Source organism: Chionomys nivalis, chromosome 15 (assembly GCF_950005125.1).
Source record: "Chionomys nivalis chromosome 15, mChiNiv1.1, whole genome shotgun sequence".
Lineage (NCBI taxonomy): Eukaryota > Metazoa > Chordata > Mammalia > Rodentia > Cricetidae > Chionomys > Chionomys nivalis.
The window spans coordinates 5217881-5235082 of NC_080100.1; the positions used below are offsets into that span (position 1 = coordinate 5217881).

General features: G+C 40.9%; 1 protein-coding gene across 1 annotated transcript; it reads left to right on the plus strand.

Annotated features, from left to right (window-relative positions):
* Nucleotides 1-13349, plus strand: LOC130887572 (zinc finger protein 58-like). Its single transcript, XM_057790079.1, has 4 exons — nucleotides 1-80; nucleotides 5465-5591; nucleotides 6274-6369; nucleotides 12102-13349. Exons 1-4 carry the CDS (start codon nucleotides 75-77, stop codon nucleotides 13289-13291), a joined length of 1419 nt encoding a protein of 472 aa, XP_057646062.1. The 5' UTR covers nucleotides 1-74; the 3' UTR covers nucleotides 13292-13349.
* The last annotated feature ends 3853 nt before the right edge of the window (nucleotides 13350-17202 follow it).

Consider the following 17202-nt stretch of genomic DNA (forward strand, 5'->3'; position numbering starts at 1 on the left):
GGTCTCTACTTGTACGTGTGCCCCAAAGTTGTGCGAGAGTCCCGCCTGCTGTGCATTCCTGTTGCGTCTCTGACATGGAGGTTGGTCCAGGGTGCAGGGCAGCCTGAGGCACTGTGCGGGGTGCGGGGCCGTCTTGGAGGGAGCGGACCTGGGCTGGCTGAAGAAGCTCAGGGAGAAGCAGCCTTGTAGGTGCTATGCTCAACTGACTGGGATGAGGGCGACAGGGACTGTGCCCTGAGTGATGGTTTCCTTAGGACGCCACGTGCAGCCCGAGCCAGCCTTGGGCTTCTGGGACAGGAGAGCAGCCTAGGAGCGCGGAGTAGATGATAGTGCAAGGTCCGGGGTTGCAAACTAAGGATGGTCAGCTGACTGCCTGTTCCTGAGGGGAAGCTGGGAGCTCACTGAGCAGGTTTGGTGGGGAAGCCCGCTTCACTTCTGACCCATTCTCGTATGGATGCTGTCGGATTTCTCATTATTTTTTAGAACATACGGGTTTCTGGTCCTTTCTGTACTCTGTATGTAGCCAGACTAGTGTAACGGTCTTGAGGTCTTGGTTATGTTCATTTTCTCTGCCAGTCAAAGAATTCACAGATGAAAAACCTTTGGCGCAACAGGTCGCTGGGAAGTTCTGAAATGCAGACTGCCAGAATCAGCCGCTGTAGAAAAGCTTAGGCTCGGGTGAGAGAGCACACAGGCTGCAGACGTGTGGAGTGAGGGACCCGGTGCAAAGCAGAACGCGGAACAGGAAACTGAACTGCAACTTCACCTTGGGGGCTGGGTTTTCTAACCCTTGATGGGGCCTCCATCTGTAATGTAGGATAGACTAACTGTAAAACAGGGGGTGTCTGCTTGTCCCACAATGGTTGTCCGTGTCCAGCACTCCTGTCCCTTTGCTCTTGCTGCTTCGTAACTAATTTTGCTCATTTATTTGATGTGAATAAGTTTGGAGATGAAGGTTTTCCAAAGGGTCATGACCCACATGTTGAGAGCCAGTGCCCTGGTTTAAAGAGTGGTATCTGTTTTTTTCACTCACTTCTTCTAAAGGTGGTAACATTCTGTACTAGCTAGGAAGAAGCTTCTAAAATAGTTCAGCTTCTGTTCCCTTGAGAAATCACTGGATGTTCTATTCACCAAATTGCTTCATTCTGCCTGGTTCTTGAACATCTGCAGGCCTCATTGCTGTTCAACTCTCCCCTTTATTTAAAGACATTTCCTATGTCATCATTTTTTTTTTCTGGAGGATATATTTCAGTTGTCCCTAAGGTTTTGTGATGTTAAGTTTCTCCCTCTTCCCAGTGGTGAAAGCACATTGGCCTTCAGAGACAAGACTCGGGATTGGAGCCGGAGCTGACCTGAAGGTCTCCTCCTGCCTAAGGGTGAATTTTCTTACTGCTGGAAGGTGCTTTGCCAGGGAGAGAAGCAATAAATAGTCCTGCTTAGCTGTTATTCCCGTGAACCACACCCATGAGCAGTATGACATTGAATCCCTAAAGGTGCCCCAGTGTCTCCCACATCTCAGCATTAGCAGCAGTTGTCTCTGATGACTTCTTAGTTCTTTTTTTTTTTTTTTTTTTTTGGTTTTTCGAGACAGGGTTTCTCTGTGGCTTTGGAGCCTGTCCTGGAACTAGCTCTGTAGACCAGGCTGGTCTCGAACTCACAGAGATCCGCCTGCCTCTGCCTCCCGAGTGCTGGGATTAAAGGCGTGCGCCACCATCGCCCGGCTGACTTCTTAGTTCTTAAGTTACAGAGGAGAACAGACTGGAGCCACTAAAGCATCACAGTTGCTAACTGCATTCCAGATGCTTTTCCTTAGACCTCCACTGAAGTGTAGCTGTCTCTGCTGTTAAAGACACTGCTCGCTGCAGCACAGAATGCATTACGGAAAACTAAAACGTTCAGATCCAGAGAACTGTTGTCCTGTGATGCCCTGACCCAGCAGATACACCACACCACAGTTCCTGTGCAGAAGGTCAGGGAATATATCTGGGGAGGGACCGTATTGATTCTGAGAGCTTGGGGTCCAGGAAGTCTGTCGTAGGTGGTGCCTTGCAGAAAGGGAAGGGAAGCTGCGCCCATGACACCCCAACAATATGACTGCTTGAACAAGCCCTGAACAATGGCAGTGGCACAAGATCCCCTGCAGGGGGCAGTCTGCTGGCTAACAGAGAAGTATAGGCACATAAGGACTGCTAAGAGAGGAGAATTGGTCTTCTACGGGGATGAGCCCACTCAACATTCATCCAGTAACAAGTGGTCAATCCCCAAAACATACACACAGGCAACAGTGAACAGAATAGGCCATTCATATTTTTGCACTTATGTGTAGTGCAAAATACATATATATAGAGAGACACACACCTATATTTTTGTGCTGTGTCTGTGCATGTGTGTAACAATAATAATTAGAGAAGAATACACCATATATTTGAGACAGACTGTTGGGGGACATGAGAGAAGTTGCAATGAGGAGATGGGGGGGGGTAAATCATACACACACACAAACGCACGCATACACATATATACACACACATTCTATTTTTGGTTTTCTGAGACAGGATTTCTCTGTGTGATAGCCCTACCTGTCCTGGAAGTAGCTCTGCCTGCCTCTGCCTCCCAAGTGCTGGGATTAAAGGCATGCACTACCACTGCCCGGTTACATACTTTTATTTTAGTATTTTTCAGAAAAAAAGATAGTCTTACTAATTGTGACAGTTGGTAAAACTGGAAGCTATTTCAGGTAGATACATGTAAATTACACATGATCTCATTAATATGTTAAATATAATGAACTGAAGCTCATATAAAATAGAAATATGTTAAACATCGAGAATTGTAAAGCTGTACCCATATCATTCCCACCAACACGGTGAACTTTTCTAAGATCCCCCGTATGTTCTGCAAGAAATGTTGCCAGGACCAACCCCACGTAAACTGATACAGTACAAGAAGATCAAGGATTCTTTGTATGCCCAGGGAAACAGTGCTGGGACAGGAAACAAAGTGACTATAATGGGTAGACAGCCTATTTTCCAGAAAAAGGCTAAAACCACAACAGAGATGGTGCTGAGGCTGGAGTGCATTGAGCCCAACTGTAGATTAAGAGGGTGCTGGGAGGCATTTAGAAGACAATGAGATGGGTGATCCAGTTTTAAGCTGATCTTGTTATGAAGACAATAAAATCATAAGCTTAAAAAAATAAAAGAATCATAAAGCACAGGAGTTGGAGATGTAATGATTTCTTCTGTGGACCAGTGATATCAGGAAGCCAACACTCGGGGACTTCCTTGTTGTGAAATAATAGTTTAGCTATGTAAAGATGTGTTGCATTTGTTTACCTTGCCTGCCTAAGGGACCTGATTGGTCTGAGATAAAACTAAATGGCGAATAGCTAATGAGGAGGTATAGGTAAGACTTCTCAGCAGAGAGGAAGAGGAAGAGGAGACAGTGACAGAGGAGGCCACCCAGCCAGCCAGACAAGACGTAGAAAAGCAGGACGGGCAGAATGAAAGAAAAGTTAAAGTTCTGAAGCAAAATATAGATGCTTAGAAAAGGGTTAAATTAAATTCTAAGAGCTAGTGGAACAAGGATAAGCTAAAGGCCAGCTTTCATAATTAATGAAAAGTCTCTGTGTCAGTATTTGGGAGCTAGTTGGTGGCCCAAAGAAAATTGCCTACAGCCAGGCGATGGTGGCACACGCCTTTAATCCCAGCACTTGGGAGGCAGAGGCAGGTGGATCTCTGTGAGTTCGAGACCAGCCTGGTCTACAAGAGCTAGTTCCAGGACAGGCTCCAAAACCACAGAGAAACCCTGTCTCGAAAAAGCAAAAAAAAAAAAAAGAAAAAAAAAAAAGAAAATTGCCTACTATAGTCGTGAACAGTGACTCTGGGACAGGGTGAAGGGAGTGAGAAGCTCCAGTACCATTTCCTGGATGCTGAATGTCTGTAGGCATTATGAAGGGTATTTTTTTTTTTTTTTTACAGACAGAGTTTCTCTGTAGCTTTGGAGCCTGTCCTGGAACTAGCTCTTATAGACCAGGCTGGCCTCGAACTCACAGAGATCCGGCTGCCTCTGCCTCCTGAGTGCTGGGATTAAAGGCGTGCGCCCCCACCACCTGGCTTGAAGGGTACGTTTTACAAACCTGGAAGATAGTGTTTGAAGTGAGCATTCAAAATTGAGAGACAGGATCTAAAACTTAACCATGAAATTATTCCAAAATATCTCATTATTACATAAATTGGCATTTTCTGTATTGATATAAAGGAAAACTAATGTGTGAGTTTTTTATAAATCATCCTGGGACTTTACTCAATAAAATATGAAGAGCATAAATTCTAAAATTAGGAAATTTTGAAATGTGAAAATAGCATCAACAATTCTATTTCTCAGCTATGCACACTGATGCTCAGGTGTCATGTATACATACATGCTTAGGAATACCGCAGCCCACTTCAGGACCTGTCAGAGAAAAGATAGGAAGGGAAAATGACAAAAACATCAAGTGATGTGTATTCTTTTCTAAATATCAGGCAGTATTGTTAGTCTTATTTTTGCCTATTTTCCCATATGATCAGATACTTAAATGATGTTTACTCTGTGAGTTCTTCCCCTGGCCTGCTCCTTCTCATGTCCCGGGTCCCTGTCATCTGCATCATTACTGAACTCTGTAGAAATCCTGAGCCCATGGCATGAGCACTGTCATGATTGTGCGCATGAACTGTTGAGAAATCCCTTCCCCCACAATGTGACTTTGTCCTGTGAGGAATGCATGTATGTGTGGTGTGCAGTAGCACATGGGACTAAATGCATGTGCTGTGAATGCATTCATTTTATATTTGTGTCTGAAATGTATCATGTCCAGCTGGGCTTATGGGATTGTTTACCTTGTCTTTCCTTCTGGTGGGTCCAGTGTGAGATCATGTGACCACTTCAGATGTGTCTGAGGAACATTAATACCCATGTGAGAAGCATTTCTAACTCTCTTTCATCCTGGGAAAAATCTAGATTTGTGTCCACAGACACATGATGCCTGTGTTAGGGTTTCTATTGTTGTGATAAAGACCATGACAAAATACAGCTCAGAGAAGAAAGCATTTATATTAGACTACATCCTCAGATAACAGTCCATCGCTGAGGGAAGTCAAGGCAGGAACCTGAGGCAAGAATTGGAGCCGAGGTCACTTGTCCAGCAAGCATTCCTATACTGGATAGAACTGCGTGCTCAGGGGAGTGGCACCACCCATAGTGGGCTGGGCTGTGTTCTAGCAATCATTAGTTAAGAAAATGCTATAGGCTTCCCTACAAGACAGTCTTAGGGAGACATTTTCTCAATTATGCTTTTCTCTTCTCAAGTGGCCCCAGCTAGTGTTCAGTTCACAGGAAAACTATCCAGCCCAATGTATCTTAGTATTTCTATTATTTATGGTTTTAATTAAAGTGTGATATCATTCACTGATCTTTATTTCAGGAAATGCTGTCCTTCTTGGATGTGGCCATTGAGTTCTCTCCAGAAGAGCGGGAATGCCTGGAGCCTGCTCAGTGGAATCTGTACAGGGATGTGATGTTGGAGAATTACAGCAACCTTGAATTCCTGGGTGAGGATCTCATCTATAGTGAATTCTATTTCACCATTAACATATAGCTTACTCCTTCTGTACTTCTGTACATTATCTCTTGAGAGCATTTCAACAGCGGGAGTTCTATCCCTCGATTTCAGAAAATTAGGGAGATTTCTGTGTTTAGTATCACTTTGGGACTGGAGAGATTGCTCAGTAGTTAAGAGCACTGACTGTTCTTCTAGAGGACCAGAGTTCAATTCCTAGCATGGCAGCTTATTACTGTCTATGATTCTAAGATGTGACATCCTTACAAAGACATACATGCAGGCAAAACACCAAAAAAATAAAATTAAATTATTAAAAAAAACCATTTCACTTTTCTCTTTTTGTGTTTAACCTTTCTGTGTTGGATAGTTGTTTCCTTTAGTCTAGAGGTACTGTTAAAAATTCAATGGCATGAGACATGGAACATAGTTTTTAGTTAAAGTGCTACAGAATTCTGCTTTATTACTTGTTTCCATTAAATGAAACTCAGAATCTGGATGTTATAAATTAATTTATGTATTGTACTGATCTTGTCAGAGAACGTTTTAGAATCTGATTATCTGTAACCATTTCTTACTTCACCTCTTTCCATATAAATGGTGTATTGGAAGGGGCATGCCAATTCCCAGTAGAAGGACACTCAAACAGTCTTGTTTCCTTTTTCTACGATCAGGTCTTGCTGTCTCTAAACCACACCTGGTGACATTTCTGGAGCAAAGACAAGGGCCTTCAAGTGGGAAGAGACAAGCAGCAGCCAGCGTGCACCCAGGTGTGTAGGACTGAGGGGTTTAGTGGCGGAGTTGAGGTCCAAGTATGCAACAGAAAGTGAGGCTTTGCCATATGCCTTGAAACATACCATGGGAAACATTCTTGATGTCTCTCCTTCAGGTCTTTGTGGTCAGAGCACGTCTCTCAGACGTTTATGATGGTTTAAGTCTCTTAAGCTTTGTATCTTCCCAACAGCAAGGTGTGCTTTTATTTAAAGTGACCTCCAAAGTTTTTCTTTTTGTTGATTCTCCATTGTCGTGTAAGACTCAGGGAAGAACTCAGTGCTGGTCAGACTGAGAGTCATTTATTTGCAGAGGTTGAGAGCAGACTCATGCCAGAAAGATGTCTTTACCAAAGCGAGCATGATTGGGTTTATAAAGCTGAACCTACAATTCCATCATAGAGAGGCAGGCAGTGACAGAGGGCCATTAAGTACAACAACTTAACAGAACCTGTTTGGTTGTTTTTTTTTTTTTAAACCTTTTTACTACCAGTTACTTCAGCATTGCCTGGTCACTAGACCTAGGAAGAGTAGGACAGTATGACCTACAAGGCCTTACACTGTTGATTCAGGGACACCCATCAAACCAATCTGGGCACAGTGATTATGTGCCTCTCTTTTATGGCAGTTAGTGAGTTGTAATTCTCCATTTTGGGAGATATATATATATATATATATATATATATATATATATATGTATAATTTCAAGTTAATATGTTTATCATATGTTACATCTGCTTTTGTTTTGTTTGGTTTTGGTTTTTATTTTTCAAGACAAGGTTTCTCTGTATATTTCTAACTGTCCTGGAACTAGATCTCTATTCCAGGCTGGCCTCCACCTCACAGAGAACCACCTGCCTCTGCCTCCCACTTGTTGGGATTAAAGGCATTCACCTCCACCACTCGGCTTCTTATTGTTATTTGGATATATTCTAGTCACAAGTTGTGAAAGAAATTAAAGACTTTTGTGTATAAACCCAATATTCTCAGATATGTCAGAGCTAGTAAAATGTTTTGTTTCATATCTTGTCAGGATAACCACTTTTGTTAGCCCTATAGGAAGCATCATGGCTAATATTACCATGAGTTCAATTGGACAGAGATCTTGTGTTCCCTTCTTTCGAGGTCTTCTGTTGATTCTCAAACTCTTGCAAGTGTTTATTTTCATTGGCTTGCAGATTTGTAATGGAAGCAGTGCTAAGGAGTGTGGACAAAGCTTTTTGTTGGGACCATGATCAGCTTTGTCCCACCAGCCATTCCCAAATAACTACTCAGAGACTCAATATTAATTATAAATATTCAGCTGATAGCTAAGGGTTATTATTAACTAGCGCTTGCATTTTAAATTAACCTATATGTCTTTTTTACACTGTGCCATGTGGTGGTACCTTTTCTCCATATGGCATGTTTTTCTTTTCTCTGCATCCTTTTTACTCCTCTGCCTCAGCCCTTCCTCTTCCCAGCACTCTGCCCTGAAATTCCTGCCTATCTTTGGGATAATCAGCTTTTTATTAACAATGAAAGCAACACATCTTCACAGTGTGCAGAAGGATTATTCCACAGCATTTACCCCTTTTTGTTTAATTAAAAAGGAAGGCTTTAATTTTCACATAGTAAAACTTTACATAACAAGACTAGTTGTCAAGTAATCATTATAGTTACAATAGCCAGTTCTTTTTTTATTTGGCAAATTTAGAGGAAATATTTTATTATCTATTTTATCTTTGTGAGTCAAAAATGTTTTTTTAATCTAATTTACCTTTTATTAAACTAAGGAAAACTTTAAGTCTAATTATTATTTTTTTTTTTGGTTTGTTTTTTTTTTTTTTTTTGGTTTTTTCAAGACAGGGTTTCTCTGTAGCTTTGGAGCCTGTCCTGGAATTCCCTTTGTAGACCAGGCTGGCCTCGAACTCACAGAGATCCGCCTGCCTCTGCCTCCCGGGTGCTGGGATTAATGGCGTGCGCCACCACTGCCCAGCTAATTATTTAGTCTTAAATTCTATCAAAGACCCAGAAGGGTGAAATGTTACCTAACAACGGTTACATCTCGCTGCCTGGACAGTTAATCAAAGTTCTTCTGTAACACTGGAGCATTCATCTTTGGCCTAAAAACCTAGTAAAAGTAGCAGACTTTTTTTAACTTTATTTTTTTTAAGATTTTTAAATTCTTTTTTATTGAGCTATAGATTTAACCCTCTCTCACCTCCCTCCCTCCGCCCCTCCCAATAAACCTTACCCCTTGTGCCCACTGCACACTCAGGAGATCTTGAAAATATTCTATTGTTTTGGTTTTTGTTTGTTTGTTTTTTGAGACAGGGTTTCTCTGTGTACTTTTGCCTGTCCTGGATCTTACTCTGTATACCAGGTTGGCCTTGAACCTACAGAGATCCACCTGCTTCTGCCTTCCAAGTTCTGGGATTAAAGGTGTATGCTACTATACCTGGCGTCTACCAGGCATTTTTGAGAAGCATTTTTGAGAAGGAAGACTCTCTTTCCTTGTCTTGGCAAAGTGTGGCAGTCACTTTCTTTTGTGTCCTGCTGGTCCAGTTTGGACACTATGCTGTTATCCATTGAGGCAAGGGCATGTAGGATGAATTCTAATTGATCTTAATAATAAAAACCCCAAATCAGATATTGGGAGTAAATGATGCAAGATCAAAGAAGTAAATGAGCCAGCCATTAGATGTCTTACTTCTACCAAATCCTCAGACTGAAAGGGACCAAGCTCCTGTCTCCATCGACCTTATCTCTCTGCCCAGGTATATCACTTTCTGTTTCTTCCCCCCAAGGTCTGGGATTAAAGGTGTGTGCCACTACTGTCTGGTCACTCTGGTTAACTAGTGGCTAGCTCTGCTCGCTGATCTCCAGGCAAGCTTTATTTGTTAAAGCACAAACAAAATATCACATTTCCCACTTTTTGTCTAAAATAAAAAAGGTTATAACTTACATAAGAAAAAATATATACAATAAGTACAATAACTGTATACAATATATAGTCAATAATTACATCAACAATGTCCATAAACAATTGACAAATTCAGAGAAAATACTCTATTATTTATTCTGTCTTTGTGATTCCAAAATGATATACCTAATTCACTTTCTATTAAAACTTTCATTACTAAAATTATCTTTTAATACTCTCTCCCCCATACACTTTAAACTTCTTTAGTGCATTTCTTTTCTGAATCTGGTAACAAGGAAAACTGTAACTATCAACTCCATCAGAGATTTGACAAGGAAATAATATTATCTGAGTAAACAGGAAGTGCAAGCAAGTGACTTCCAAAAAATGTGAGAAATGATGGAAACAACTGACTGCCTGGACAATCAACCAAGGTTCCTCTGCAAGGTGGATGATTCTGTCTTCAGTCTAGCATATCTGACCAACTTTTCTGTGAATCAGGATATTCTGAAAGGCTGTACCACCTTGTGTTGGCAAAATTTGGCAGTCTTTTCTTTTATGTCCTACATACCTACAATACTGCAGACGTACATTAAGTAGTTTGTATCATCATAAAGAATGCCATAAGGGGGAGCTCAGCGCCAGGGATGAAGAGGTTATAGAGTAGTAGACATGGAGATTCCCAGGTCCACTAATACAGCCTGAGAAACGATATTGGCACTGCTCATGGAGGACAGACAGAAAGACAGAGGAACTTACAGCTTCCAGCTGTCTTCAATCCAACGTGAGCTAAGAGACTGGCTGACTCTCAGTTCCACAAGGGTCATCAGGGAAAGCAAGAAATAAGGCACAGAACAATAGCTGAGACAACATAATGGAAGGGAGGGGAGTATGCAAAATCACTCATTCAGCATCCACAGAAATGACAAAGGATGTGGATTTAACTGAAAATTTTTATCTGTTTCATCTTCAGTCAACATCTTTACTCTTAGAAGGATTCCCAGGGAAGGAGTCTTTGTCAGGATTTTCACCAGAATCTGGACCAGACAAAAATACCCACACCTGCCCCATTGGAGGACCAGGACAAGGTTGGGTTTGTGTCAGGAAGGAAATACATTGGTCATGCCAGCACTGTCTAATCCTAGTTTAACTGGGTTTATAAAGCCAAGCCCACAATTACATCATACCAGAAACAGGCTGGGAGCCTAAAATCTAAACGTTTAGTTCCATTGACTGAAACAATTTGTTCTGGGAATAGATGGGACACATTGATAAAGTCCATAATGACAGTGTAAGATTATAAACTATGAATTGTGCTCTGTGCATTTCCACTTTATTGGTAAACACAAGCTTCTTGTTTTCATGCCTTGTTCATTGTTTCTCTGTTTAGTGCACAATAGCTGTTTTGTCTTAGAAATATGTAATTTTATTGTCTGGCATGGTGGCTTTCTTCACTGATCCCAGCATTTGGGAGGCAGAGGTAGGTGAATCTCTAAGTTTGTGACCAACCTGATCTAGATAGTGAGCTCCAGGACAGTAAGGTCTACATGGAGAAACCTTGTCTTCAAACAGCAAAAACAAAAAAGGAAATAAGTAATTTTTAATCTACTCATTGACAAATATGCTGTCTTAGCCAAATTTGTGTAATACGCAGGTGAACTTGAAGTTTTTTTTTAATTGTGACTTGATATGTTTGAGGTATATATTTTCTTGTTGTCCAAAAAAACATAAAAATACTGACCTGACTTTTTGATCTATAAATTTAATCTTTTCTTGAACCATCTACTACTTGTACAACTTATTTTTTGTGCCTTTCAAAATAAAATTATATGTGGAGATAAAAAGTTTGTATTTAGATGGTGCCTGACATTCACACAGCCACAGTTAATTGTCTCCTTTCCCAGATTGGCTAATTTATAATTTCATGAGTGTCTGGACATAGAATACCTCTATTGTTTAATGGGTTTATTTCTGTTAGTAAAATGTCCAATGCCCTTACAAATTACTTTGCTATTAAACTTCAAATAATATGCCATTATGTCTATGTTCTATTTGGATATGCCCATATTCTAGTAGAAAGATAGATTATTTCTACCTCCAATATTTTATCATTTATACTTAGTGCCTAGAGATTTTAAAATATACTGTAGTTTCTTTTTTTTTTTAATACTGTAGTTTCTTGTGGTGATATTTTGTTTATAATCTAACAAATGAAGCTTGCCTGAAAATCAGGGTGTAGAGCTAGCCACACTAGTTAACCATAGAGGCTAGGTAGTGGTGGCATAGACCATTAATGCTAGCACTTGGGAAACAGAGGCAGATGGATCTCTGTTAGTTCAAGGCTACATAAAATTGATTCAGTCTAAAAGAGAAACAGTGCAGTGGTGGCTCACACCTTCAATCCCAGTATTTGGGAGTTGTACACCATTATTCCCAAAACTAAGCAGGTGGAGATAGGAAGAGATATGGCTGCACCAAGAGAGGAATATAAGATAGGAGCTATAGGAGCTCATTGCAGTCTGAGGAGCAGTGAGTCTCAGGATGAAGTCTGAGGAGGCAATCTAGGAACATTTCATCTAATGCCCTTTGTCTGGGCATTAGTAGAGGTAAGGACTCTAGTGGCTGGCCGCTCTGCTTCTCTGGCCCTTCAGCTTGCACCCCCGATAGCTGACTCCAAGTTTTTATTGTTGAGAACAATTAGAATTCCTGCTACAGTTTATCACTGATGCTTCAGTATGTTTGAGTAAATGTTTCCTTTTAAATAGATAAACATTAAGTATGAAGAATATTTTCTAGCCTTTGTTCATGTCTCAACTTGGCTCAACAGGAACAAGACTCAGTGAGTATCACGTTTACAAAGCCATTGACTGTAACTCACTACACATTCAACACCGGAGAATTCATAGAAGGGAGAAACGCTACAAGTGTGAAGAATGTGGTAAGGCCCTTAGTTCTTATAAAACACTTTCTATACACAAGAGACTTCACACTGGAGAAAAACCCTACACATGTAAAGAATGTCACAAGGCCTTCTGTACTCGCTCATCACTTTTTATACATCAGAAAAATCACACTGATGAAAAAACCTACAAGTGTGGAGACTGTGGCAGATTATTTTACTATCTTTCAATGCTGAAGCAACATCAGAGAATTCATTCTGGGGAGAAACCCTACAAGTGTAAAGAATGTGGCAGAACTTTTTACGACCCTTCCTTACTGAAGAAGCATCAAAGCACTTCTTGTGGAGGGAAACCATACCAGTGTGAAGAGTGTCAGCAGACGTTTCTTTATCACTCATCCCTTAAGAACCACAAGGCAGTTCACACTGGAAAGAAACTTTGCAGGCAGAAAGTGCGAGGGAAAGGATTTACTAGGCCCGCCTTCCTCTTTGAGGACAAGGCAACTCATACTGCAGAGAAAACGTACACATGTGCAGAGTGTGGCAAGTATTTTTACTCTGTTTCATCCCTTAAAAAACATCAAATCATCCATTCTGAAGACAGCCGTCCCTACTCGTGTGCAGAGTGTGGCAAAAGGTTCTCCTCCTTTGCACACCTTCATCAACATAAGACAGTCCACACTGGAGAGAAGCCATACAAGTGTGAGGAGTGTGGCAAATATTTTTCCAAACGTTCATCCCTTAGGCGACATCAACCAATTCACTGTGAAGACAATCCCTACAAGTGTGAAGTGTGTGGCAAAAGGTTTTCCTACTTTTCACGCCTTCATCAACATCAGAGAGTCCACACTGGAGAGAAGCCATATAAGTGTGAGGAGTGTGGCAAATGTTTTTCCACATGTTCATTCCTTAGGCGACATCAAACAATCCATTCTGAAGACAATCCCTACAAGTGTGCAGAGTGTGGCAAACGGTATTACTGTTCTAGGGATTTTCAGGAACATCAATCAATTCATACTGGAAAGAAACCCTACAAGTGTGAGGAATGTCACAAAGCCTTTCGATATCATGGCTCCCTTAGGAAACACAAGAGACTTCACACTGGAGAGAACCCCTAGAAGTGTGAAGACTGTGACAGAAGGTTTTCCTCATCTTCAACACTTAGACGACATAAAACAAAAACAAAAATTCATTCTGAAGACAATTCATAAAAGTGTGGGGAATGTAGCAAAGACTTTGTGAATCTTTATAGCCTTACTCAACACATGATATAGTTCATACAGAAGAAAAATCCTACAAATGCCTTAAAAGTTTACTTCATCAACCCTTAAAACACATCAAATGATTCAGAATCACTCCATTGTGTAAAGTGTAGTAAAAATCTTTGCTAACAATTCAGATCTTACCCAAATCTAATGAATCCATGGTGGAGAATGTCAAGTTAATCATTTTGGATGTCAACATGAACATCTAACATAGAACAACTCAGATACTAAGAATGTCATCAGAGAACAGCAGAGACTTCTCTTTGCTCACAACAGTTTGTTCAAGCAATGTGTTTGAAACTTGCCTTAATGAATGAATCTCTATCTTCTGTAACTATAAATGCTCCATGAAACCTTTCCCATGTCCTAGCTTTGTCCATTGGTCACCCGGAATCTGACATCTGGGCTGTGGCATAGTTACTGTTGTTTTTCCCAGTGGAGTCATCCGAGCTCCTGTAACATCCCCCTTGGTGTGTAAGAAGCTCTGCCTCTCTGAGCTAGCAGGTGTCCACCCAGCGCCTGGCTCTGGAATCCTTACTGGTAAATAAAGGACAGAGACTGAGTTAAGACAGCATGAAGGCTCTTCCAGTCTAGGACCTCAGCCCCAAGGCAGCAGCGGTGGCTGCAGGCAGAGGTGCAGTCGTCAGCTGAGGCAGCTTTAGTGTCAGGTGCAGCTGCTGCTGTGCCTCAGACCAAAGCAGCAGTGCCCACAGAGCAATAATGCAGGAAAGGTGTGGAGCAACCGATCGTTTTCTGACTGGATACAAAGCTCATTCCATAAACGGTAACTGAAATGATGTTATTTTGTGATAAACTTGTGCCTGGCTAGGTGATAAGCCCTAGGGAGAATTTAATGCCATTATTGTAATGAGCGGACAGTAACTAAATGAACCCAAGTTCCCAACTTTATACCCACAGTCAGGCACCTCTTTACAACCATCTGAAAATACTGTGATAGATGTATACACAGATGCTAATGAAAACTAGAATCCATAACAGTTTGACCCTGATATCCAGGGAACTTATGTCCTCTTTCACAACCCATGGTCATCATCTGCTTTAAGTTCTTCCTCATCCCCTAATATTTAGCCCTTATAGTTCTCTCTTCTATATGATGTACTGTGGTCATATGTAAATGTGTTTACATATGTTCATATATCATTGTCCAGGCTACACATGTGAGGGAGAACATACAGTGCTTTTCTTTATATGATTAGGTGACCTCAGTTGATATACATTCTAAGTTCATCCATTTTTTCTGTAAATTTCATGATTATACTTCTTTTAGAGCTAAATAGCATCTGTGTGTGAGTAATAAGCATAGACATTTATATTTACCAAACTATTAATATGTCCATGGACACCTGTGTTGATTCGTGTTCTTTATTGTTTTGAGGAAATAAACAATAAACATGGGGTACAAATACTCTATAGAATGGTGAGAGGTTCCCTGAGCATCAGCCCAGGACTGAAATAGTGGGGACACTGTGGAGACGAGAGCCCTGGTTCCCGTGGTGTGAGGTCATTATGGGTGTGAGATGCTGATCTGGAAGGTTCCAGTGGTCAGTGTAGCACCCATAGTCTATGCTGTTGTGATCTCATGGGCTACTTTGAGTCTGTGGCTCTAAACACATCCTGTAGCTAGTATACTGCAATGCATCTGAAGTTTAGTACCTGCCTTCAGCAGGCTCACAGGGTCCAAAGGGGTGACCAAGGATTTGACTCCATGTTGTCACCTGGGTTCCTAGAGTGCAGCACCTACCTGCACTGAGATCACTGGAAGTAAATCAGAGTAAGGTGCACTGACTCAAAACAGAAGGTTTAGAAGACCCTTAGAGATGCAAATGTATGTGGTTGATATGGGGATACCAAACCCTATCCTCAAATGCATATTTTCATATATGCTTAATATTAGCAATACCTGAGAAGCAATTGTTTCTATATATTTGAGAAATAGAAACATAAACAAGAGTAGCCAGGCTTGTTGGGGTCAGAAACCAAGGCAGACCACAGGCGTAGGGCAAAGAAATTTCAAGAGTAGAGTAAATACCCTATCACAAAAACGTTGATGTGGAATGTTCCTTTACACCATGTTAATATGTGCCACTCTGGTTGGTCTAATAAAATCTAAACTGTCATTAGCTTGGAAGGAGGTATATATAGGTGGGAGAGAGATGTACAGAGACAGCTTTGAGAAGAAGGAAGGTATTCACCAAACAGACAGAGAATAATCAGAATGGGCATAATGGAGATAAGGTAATGAGCACATGAAGGACATACATTTAAGAAATATGGGTTACCTCTGAATGGAGACAGAGGAGGAGTGGATGGGGTACAAGGGAGCTGTATATAGGGAAAAGTAAAAGAAGAGACAGGAGAAGGTGAGGTTGGTGTGTGAAATAAAGAAAAAATATATGGTTTAATCTAAGCTATAAGAGTCCTCTTTCATTTCCCTCCCTCTCAATCCTTCCCCCAAGAAAGTATATTAAGAGCTGTAAAGGAAAAAGGCCAAGTAACATACAAAGGCCTATCAGGATTACACCCAGCTTCTCAATGGAAACTCTGAAAGTCAGAAGGTCCTCAATAGATATTCTGCAGACATTAAGAGACCATGGATGCCAGTCCAGACTACTATACACAGCAAAGCTTTTAATCACCATAGATGGAGAAAACAAGATATTCCATGATAAAACCAGCTTTAAACAATACTTATCTACAAATCTAGCCCCACAGAAAGTACTGGAAGGAATACACCAATCAAAGAAGGTTAGCTGTACCCACAAAAAACACAGGCAACAGATAACCTAACACCAACAAACCCCAAAGAATGGAAACACACACACACACACTACCACCACCAACAAAACCAAAAATAGGAGGAATTAACAATCACTGATCATTAATATTTTTTAATATCCAATGGACTCAATTCACTTAGACATAGGTTAATAGAATGGATATGAAAATGGGACCCATTCTGCTGCATACAATAAATACTACTCAACTTCAAAGACAGACATTACCTCACAGTAATGAATTAGGAAAAGACTTTCCAATCAAATGGGCCTAAGAAACAAGATGGTGTAGCTATCCTAATAGCTAACGAAATGGGCTTCAAACTGAAATTATTCAAAAGAGATTGAGGACATTTCATATTCATCACAGGAAAAATCCATCAAGATGAAGTCTTAATTCGGAACATCTATACCCCAAATACAAGGACACCCACATTTATAAAATAAATGTTACTAAAGTGTGTTCCTATTCTAATCCCTCATCCATACTTCTGTCTGCAATTTCAGTAATAAACTCATTGATTCCTGAACATAGGTGTGGTGATATCTTGTTTATACTCTAACAAATGAAGCTTGCCTGAAGATCAGGGTGTGGAGGTAGCCACTAGCTAACCAGAGAGGTCTGGAAGTTTGTACAGACAGACAGAAACTGAGATGACTATGCAGGGAGAAGTAAATAGGTGGTAATTGGGAATTCTTAAAGGGGGGATTAGTTTTAAAAAGAGAGGAAATGCTTTTCTGTCTCCCCCAAGAAGAGGCAGCTTCTGCCTCACTCACCACTTCTCCCCTCCCCCCTTCTGTTTCTCCTCTCTCTGTCTCTCTGTCTCTCTCTGTCTCTCTGTCTCTGTCTCTCTCTCTCTCTCTCTCTCCCTCTTTCTCTGTCTCTCTGTTCTTCTCCCCTTCTCCCTTTCCCTTTCATACCCCACTGAAAAAATATCCAACCAAAAAAAAAAAAAAAGAGAGGAAGTT

What these genes read in the sequence shown, in the direction of transcription:
- LOC130887572 (XM_057790079.1), top strand. An exon ending in CAGCAACCTTGAATTCCTGG is followed by an intron (nt 5,592 to 6,273) that starts GTGAGGATCTCA and finishes TTCTACGATCAG; the next exon opens with GTCTTGCTGTCTCTAAACCA. An exon ending in AGCAGCCAGCGTGCACCCAG is followed by an intron (nt 6,370 to 12,101) that starts GTGTGTAGGACT and finishes TTGGCTCAACAG; the next exon opens with GAACAAGACTCAGTGAGTAT.